General features: G+C 36.3%; 1 protein-coding gene across 1 annotated transcript in view; it reads right to left on the minus strand.

Annotated features, from left to right (window-relative positions):
• The window catches only part of LOC110100712, a 50,253-nt gene extending 41,702 nt beyond the window's left edge, over window positions 1–8,551 (minus strand). The window contains exons 1-10 of the mRNA XM_020828347.2: window positions 7,897–8,551; window positions 7,715–7,799; window positions 6,925–6,964; window positions 6,579–6,827; window positions 4,592–4,691; window positions 4,424–4,498; window positions 1,928–2,026; window positions 1,604–1,720; window positions 1,406–1,521; window positions 1,191–1,290 (exon numbers count right to left, since the gene is read on the minus strand). Coding sequence (XP_020684006.1) covers window positions 1,191–1,290; window positions 1,406–1,521; window positions 1,604–1,720; window positions 1,928–2,026; window positions 4,424–4,498; window positions 4,592–4,691; window positions 6,579–6,827; window positions 6,925–6,964; window positions 7,715–7,799; window positions 7,897–8,028 — 1,113 coding nt within the window. The 5' untranslated portion in view covers window positions 8,029–8,551. The remainder of the gene's footprint in view (window positions 1–1,190; window positions 1,291–1,405; window positions 1,522–1,603; window positions 1,721–1,927; window positions 2,027–4,423; window positions 4,499–4,591; window positions 4,692–6,578; window positions 6,828–6,924; window positions 6,965–7,714; window positions 7,800–7,896) is intronic.
• Window positions 8,552–8,829: the final 278 nt, after the last annotated feature.

The raw sequence follows: 8,829 nt of genomic DNA on the forward strand, positions 1-8,829 counted from the left end.
ATGGGCATAGCCCTACAACAGTATCCAGTGTAGATCAGTACTTAGAGGAAAGGGACAAAATATTATATGAGCTCAAGGGACATCTGTTGAGAACCTAACAAATCATGAAAAGGAAGGTTGATGAGCACAAGAGAGAAATACACTTCAAACCAAGAGAAATGGTTTGCTTAAAGCTAAGGCCCTATAGGCAGAAGACACTAGCCATGAGGAGAAATGAAAAATTGTCCCCAAGATACTTTGGGCCTTATGAGGTTTTAGAACACATTGGACCAGTGGCCTACCGATTGAAGCTACCACCTTCATCAGCATTACACCCAGTCTTTCATGTCTCAAAGTTGAGGAAGGCGATAGGATATCACACACCATCTTCACTACCCCCGACTTTCACATAAGACATGGAGGTCATTTCGGAACCTCTAGGAGCAGGTGTGCGCGGAGGAGAAAAAGGTGCACAAAAAGTATTAATCAAGTGGAAGAATTTGTCAAAGCACAATGCTACATGGGATCCATACGAGACAACTCTCATCCTTCCACCTTGAGGACAAGGTGCGTCATTGGAGGGCGAGTGTTGTTACGTGAAAGGAATATTCATCTACGTGCATGCCGAGATAATTAGGAAGGTTTTTATGATAATTGGGAGAGAATTATTAAGGGAAAGAGTTCAAAATTGAGAGGGAATAAATCAAGGAAATAAGGTTGATTAGGGAGGGAAGTAGAGGAGCCTATTTAAGGCTAACTATGTATTATTTTCAGGATATACAAATTGTTTTTCTGTTGTAGTTTCTTTCTTGTGAGTTTTTTAGCGGCATCTAGGGTTTGTGGAGAGCCTATTTACCTATCAAATAGTAGATCACTGGCATCTTTCTTTCTTGTTGAAGAAATAATCAAAAATCAGTCCCTATCTTCATGTTCCTACAGTTTTCTACTTGTTCTCTAACTATTTTTACTTCCAAGACGCATCAAATCCTCCTTCAATGAAATTCATTACCAAAAATGTAAATTCATATAGCACTAGCCAATAGCACTTTCAAACTCACACACAATCTTCTATCACTGTAAGTCAATTGTACTGTTAACTTGAGCAACAGACTTCCAGAGAGAAACAAACTTTGCATTTCAAATTAAAGTTTCATTATTATTGTTTAAACTCATGAGAAAAATAATTACTATATAAAATCCCACAATCATACCCTGAGTTTCTTAGTTGTTGTGAGCACTTGAGGAGGAATAAGCGACGATAATTCACATAGTGGCCTAGTCAAAGCTGAATATGTTGGATGTTCAATAGCCCTGTTGCAAAGACAAAAGGATGGAAAATTTATAACAAGAACAAAAATTAAAAATAAAATAAGGCATATTATAACTGTGCTGCATGCTAGCAGATATTTGACCACGCAATTTTTACCAAATGTGAGAATCCTTGACACATGTAAGGATATCTAGGTTTGGTGCCCGAGGGTGGCACCAAGAAGCAACACTATGGCAAGCAAGTTTTGGAACAGGTTTTATCCTTCTCAGTTCCTATGTAGGAGAAACCAAGAATGAGATCAAAATAGCAAGTATAAGACTTGGTAATCTAAATTAGAAAGAGAAGATGTACTACCTTAAATGAGATAGTATCCCAAATTGCCAAGGTTTTATCTGCACCTATTGTTATGAGCTGTGGTCCACTTCCCATTACCCTTGAAAGTTCAACAGCCCCAACTCCACCATCATGTGCCTTGAAGAAGCATTATGAAAGTTAAGACAACTTTAAGAAAAAATATAGTTTATATTCTGAAATACCTCAATACAAAGGTAAATTGTAGACAAGGAAGCCTTTTAACTTACAAGACCACAATTTTCCTGTGATTACAGCATGAACTTTACCATTTATTCAAAATGCTTTCGCAAAATTAACAACAAAATGGAAAAGTTATGACAACACCTTTAAGCTGAGTTTTGGCACAAGTTCACGTGAATCATGAATATGATCTGCGCTCCATATTATAAGTAAACCATCACTGGCCCCAGAAACCAAGAGTGCCTGGATGTTCAAACCAACAGTAGCTGTTAGAAAATCGCCTCGAAAAACTAAGAGACTATGTTAACCATAGTTGAACAAAGTATGAAAAAAACGCATCTTTTGAAAGGAACATAGGACAGCAACCAAAAAAGTTCTTAAGGCGGAGCAGCTTAGCTTTGGATCTTTAGGATTGTTTTAATATTTTATCTTACATAAACAAAAAATGGTATAATGCGGCACTCATGCTGCTGAGAAAACGCACGAAATTGCCAGCACCACTTGACAAGAAACTTAACTCTTTATAAGTTAGGCTTAGGAAAGAGTAAAAGATACTTTCAAGTGCCAATTAGTACCATACTTTCATACCATATCCCAACACATACAGTAAAATGCAGGCAGATATCAGGAAAAAGAACAATGCTGACTTCTGATTCCTTTTATTTAGTCCGTAATTACTCATTACAAAGCAAGGCATTGGAACATGTATTGTAAATGTACTTTCAAAAGGCAGCACCACTGCACGTATTTTGAGGGCATAGCACCCCAAGGTGTATGCATTTTTTCTCTTTATTTATTTTTCTCCCAGGAAACATGCGATCATAGTTGATGCAAAAAGTAAGGATATGCATCAAAAATCATCATTCATTAGGCCTTTGATAGGAAATAGAGACTCTTTTCATAAAATTCAGCATATGAAAAATTGAGAAGAAGAGCACCCCCAAAAAAAATTTATTGAAAGATTATGCAAAGAAAAGCAAGATACAATAAGATTCTCAATTAGAGAGGAGGATCCGGCTCTCCCAAATCTCTAACCGTTGACTAGAGCCCAAACACCCTAAAAACACTCAAATTTAAGCAAACAAGAGATATCCTAACCCTAGAAAATTTTCCTCCTTAAAGCATAAATTTCAAAAGGAAATCCCTAAGCAGCCTCTCCTTTGAATTTTTCCTCCTAAACCACATTAAAACCTTCCTAAAAACTGCCTGCAGGAGGGATGGAACTCACAGGAGTGGAACATGTCCCGCCTCCGATAGAATTGAGCCGGTCCAGGATGGACCGGCTGGACCGGTCTAACAACCTTCCCTGGGGATTTAGTAAATAGTTCAAAAAAATTAAGAAAACTAAGTTTCACCATACTCGTACATGCGAATCTACGAACCAAATAATCCAGCACAGATACACTAGTGGAAAATTGTAGAAAAGGGTGACTGAAAAAAAATCAGTTAATATTGCTAACATCTTTTCCTTGTTAACCAGAATGCCATGTTTATCAAATAATAATCTCCATAACATAAAGAGCAGAGTGGAGAATTTAGAATATTTCCAGAAAAGAATACTGAAAAATCTTGTTAAAGATTGTCAGCAGTTCTCAGTGTCAGATTATGCGAGCCTTTAAATTGCATATTCTGAAGGTTCCAGCATAGTTGCATCTATAAGACCATCTCCAACCGTTCGGCAAACAGCCGAATGGAGGCCCTTAAACGTCGCAACCGAACGTCATTTCTTCCGCCATTTGATAGCAGTTGAACAGTGCAATGCCAATATTGGCGTCGCACTGTTCACTTGCGCCATTTCTTTCTCTCTACCGAACTCGTCTGAGAAAGGCGCGAAAGAAACGAGCGATGATTTGGGGGCAAAATGGCGTTCCACTGGAGATGAATCACGGCACTTTTTGATTTTACTGCATTTTGCAGTGAAAATTGAGAATTTCGGTTGGAGATGCCCTAAGGAAGGATATGTATCTTCAATGATCATTCATTAGGCCTTCACGGAAACTATTGAGTATTCTCATTCTGCAAACCCACTAACAAATAAGAGAGCACATGTATGGTTGAAGTAAATTGCAGACAAAGTTCATAGGATCAAATTCATTTTCCGTGCATCGAGAATAGAATGCTTTTTTCAATAATAATCTCATATGCCATAAAGAGCGGTTGTTAGAACTTCGAAATTTTCCAAAAAATAATGTATGCTTATATTCGCACAAGTTCTGAATTCAGATGCAAGTCTTTGAGCAGCTTAACAAAGAAGGTTTTAGCTATTGTTTCAAAAACTATTTGGCAACGAACACATTTCATACAATATTTCATATTAATGACCAAAATAATAGTGGGCTGTATATCTTAGTCAGATCCCATTAGACAAAACTCCATGCTGTTCAATAAAAACATTCATAGGTTATCAAGAACAAAATAACATCTAGAGCATTGGCGAGTGTGAAACGAGTTTGTTCCTCACTAATGCAGCCTTAAATAACAATGTGATTTCTACTTCTTTCTGATTAATGTCTCGAGAAAGACAATCATCATATTAACAGAAATATTAAAAGCATAAAAGCAATGGTTATTAATTAATAGAAGTCAGATAAAAAGTAATCAATGTCAGGTTTCCAGTGGCATATCACGTTGAAGTAGTACCTCTCCAGAAGATGCCATAAATGTCATCAGACATGATATTGATCCTTTATGACCACCCGTATACCTCCGAACAAGCTGAAATAAGCAATTCCTTTATCACAAACAAATATTTCGTGGGATTGAGTGATTTTTAACATGAAGTTGTTCAAAAAGACAAGTTGTCTTAACCTTCCATGTTATCATTGAAAGAACTCTAATTACACCATCAGATGCTCCAAAGGCAACAAGCGGGATATCACCTGCAGCAGATCTGGAGAGAAATTCCATGCTGCAATGACAGGGCTTATTCAGAGAGATACTACTTGAAACACCATGCAAAAGGAACCTGATGAGCTTACTACCAAGTAGAGAGAAAACATGTTTTAAAAAGTAATGATTTAATTTCAATTTGTTTTGTGGGTAACCGTAAAAGCCTCAGATCAGCGGGCATTTGACGGTGCTGGCAGAGATTAAAGCCAAGACTAAATAATGGAATCAAGTAAATTCAATATTTTTTTAGAACATGTTTTTAAACTTCAAGCAACTAAATGAGCTTTAAGAAGTTGAGAAAAAAAACATACAATTAAATATGAAATATGTTGATGCTTAGGTCAACAGAAGTTGCATTGGGCACATCACTTTTTTTCTATGAAATAACATCACTCTCACATAAGTTTGCATCTAAGAATCAGTTTTTCCAAGTCTGTTAGATGACCATCCAAAACCATTAAATACAACATTTTCAAGCCTTAATTTGATAATCTACTCACACCACATAAGTGCCACTTCAAGCCTATATATATATATATATATATCTTAAAGACTATAGGTTTCTTCTCAATGTAAATTAAGTAATGTTTCAACAATTGTGATGAGCACTAAAATCAGCAGTGAAGATCGTAATTAATGGATAACGCTTAATACAATTTACAGATAAAAATTAAAAAATATATAAAAAACAAGCTCACTCTTCAACCTTTACCTTAGCCTACACTCTACAGTTAATACCACACAAAATAAAAAAACCGTGATATGCTCATGGCACTAATAAATACATCATGGAAAAGGTTCTTCAAGTATGAAAAATAACTAAGCAAAGGCAAAAGACATGATTCATAAATCTAGTAAACCACAAAGAAGGAAGGTCCCAGGCTAAACCAGCTAATCCAATCAAACCTTGACATCCACACCAAACGGATATTTTTCTATATAGATGCATACATTGTACATCCATATATTATATCTTCAGTGCATCTCACTACTTCAGCAATCAAGCAAGAAAATTTTGTCATTCTACAAGCTAAGCATCCCATCAAGACTCTAAAGAGTACCCAGTGGATGGAGCTCCTATTAATTAAAGGTCTAAGAAAAGGCTGATTCCATGACTCAAACTTAGGACCTCCAAAGAATACTAGAAGCCTGCAAGCCACCCTTTATCCCAACAGACATCAAAAGCCATAAATCCAAACACACAGACTTTTCTCCCAGAAAACATAGAGCATTAAGCTATCAATCTGTTTACTCAATCAAAAACCTATTCATTCCTCACCTGATCTCCATTTCAACTCTCTGATGAGAGTAGTTTCTCTCTCTACTGAGAAAGCCAAAACTAAGCTCTACCTTCAACAAACTAGAAGCTCACCGCTCACCTTCAAAACCATGTGCCTTCTTCCCTAAAGCAAAATCCACTAACAAATCGAAAAAGTACTACAACAAATTATACCAGGTAAACCTTAATTCCATTTCAAGTAAAACATTTTTTCCATTTTAAGCCTATTGCTTTACTTTATAGAAATTGGACAAACAATTAATTTTTCCAAGAAAGGATTGGACAAACCTTTGGTCCTGGCTTTGAACCAATACATCTGTGTCCAGCACACCTATTATAAGGTGACACGTGATACAAACTACATTAATGCACTAAGATTAAATCTTCAAGTCATACAAAATCAATTATATAACCAATGTAATGCATTCTGATAGAATGTCAAATCCATCAAAAGTCCAACTATAATTTCTTTTTCAATGATATAATTAACTATAACAGTGAGAACAAAGCTTGCAGTTTTCACTTCAGTTCACCAAAAAATTTATGATATGCCACTTCAAAATTATTTAAATTGGTTATCTATGAGGAACACAAATATTTATACATTTAGAAGAGATAAAGAAATACCAAAGAAGAGATTTGTTGTCAAGTTCTTGCTTTGGAACATCCCGCCCACGCATGGTCACCAAATCCAAAAATATAGCTTTATTTTCACAACATATGACAAGAAAATGCCTTCCTCGAGTGCTTGGGGTGGGAGAATTAAAAGCAGGGGAGTTTTGACTAATTGCAGATGGACCCTCAACAACAGCAGATCGATTTCTCCAATGTTGCCAAAATCTCACATCATCATCGTAAAAGCTCACCTGCTTTACACTAAAATACCAAGAAGAACCAACTTTAATATGCAATTTTAAGAATATAACAAGAATACTACCTTAATAAAGGTCATGTGACAAAACTCAATCAGTACCTCCCTCCCCGAATAGCTTCTGTGGGTTTTCCTCTAGGCTCTGCGGACAATAAACACAACATTATAAGAGCATTTACAAACAGCAGCAACTTAAGAGAAGCAAAAAACAGGAACAAACCAAGAGAAATGTCAAAGAGCAAGTGTAAATATAACAAACACTATAGACAATGATAATAAGTGATTTTACAAATATATAAACACTATTTGTATTGCATCATCAAATGACAAAACCAAAAGGGAACTAGGCGTGGCTCTCATCCAATAAGATTTAAGAAAACATTATTTAGATAAGTATAATATGAAATTTATTCATTTAAATTCTATTGCAATCATGTATATTAAAGAAATCCCCCAAAATGAACAAACAACCACATAAGCCTAAATGTACCAAAAGTTGAAATCCATATGCCAAAGTCATGCAGGCACTCAGACTTTCTTTTGACGCATTTGTCCACCCTAAGATATAAGGACATCATACATGCAATAGCCATGACTGACTTTACTGACACAGAATAAAGCACTTAAGACAGCTTCTATTCATGCAGTTGGTAATTGGAGTATTGAACATTTTTTTCTCCATGTAGATAATCAACTAATCATGTTCCACTGATGCGTTTCTTCCTTTAAAATAATTAATCAGAGCAATTACCTTAAAACAACCAAAATTGAACTGGAGTCTTTATGAAAAAGTTTTGCATAAAACCTATACTTGCAATCTTCAACAATCAGTTTCCAAAGAAAATACGATAATATGCCTAAATCACACTACCAAAACTACTCAGCGACATACCGGACTCTCCCTCAGCGAGCTTCTCCAGTTTCACGCCAACCAAACGCCTTTCATCCACCCCGCCAGCTTTCAGCTCATAAATCACCTGGAACAAACGGCAACAAGAACAAGGAACCGAATCAACAAATGTAAACACAGAATAGCATCGCCAAAACTTTCGAGAGATCTCTGGAGATTCAGACCTGCCTATGCTCCCAATTCCATACGGAAACGTGATCAGAGTCATCCGCAGTCACGAGCCAAGGATGGGTAGGGTGGACCTGAATCTTAACGATCTTGTCGCCAGACGGCCGGAATGCCCTCAATCGGAGCATCACGACTTGCTCGTCTTCGTATCAATCGGTATATCGAAACCAGGGACGTAAGGAGTTCGCAGTTTTACAGATCTCTCTGGTTTAAATTTCAAAGATCTAGAATAAAACTTTAGAGGCTGTTTGGATGCAGGATTTAGGCCGAATTTGAGGCGGATTTGAGCTAAATCCCACCAAACGGCTAAAAACGCAAAATCAAATCTCACAGTAAATGGAAGCCGCAGTTGACGGAAAAATACTCAATTTCGTTGTAAATCCCAGATTTACCAAATCCTTCCTTTCGGCGTATGTACGGGATGTGGCCGAAGAAGCGCGCGAAAGGGAGAAAGATACCTTCACAGCGAGCGAGCTCCCGTCGTTGCTTCCGATCAAAATGTCTTAACTCCCGATCCAACAGGAAGGGAACGTCGGCGAAGGAGCAAAGTCGAACAGCTACGAAGGAGCCGAGAACAGACTAGCAAAATTCTACACTCATGCGAAGCAGCGAAGCCGACCAGCAACTGCAACGACGAATCGAGAAGGCCTCTAAATTATTTTTGTTAATTAATATAATTTAAAACAGGGGTTTTACATACATATCATTTTAGTTTATGCTATTTACATATCTAATTTTTAAAATTTTAATATTACATATGTACCATCCTAAAATAAATATGAGTATATTAAATAAAATATTAAAATTTATAGGATAGTATGGATAATAAAAATGAAATATAATAATGATATATTTGATAATTGAATTTTATATGAAATTTTATATTAATAATTAACCCAAACAAATAAAATTATTATTAGGATTATTAT

The sequence above is a fragment of the Dendrobium catenatum genome, unplaced genomic scaffold (genome assembly GCF_001605985.2).
Source record: "Dendrobium catenatum unplaced genomic scaffold, ASM160598v2 fragScaff_scaffold_338, whole genome shotgun sequence".
Classification (NCBI taxonomy): Eukaryota; Viridiplantae; Streptophyta; class Magnoliopsida; order Asparagales; family Orchidaceae; genus Dendrobium; species Dendrobium catenatum.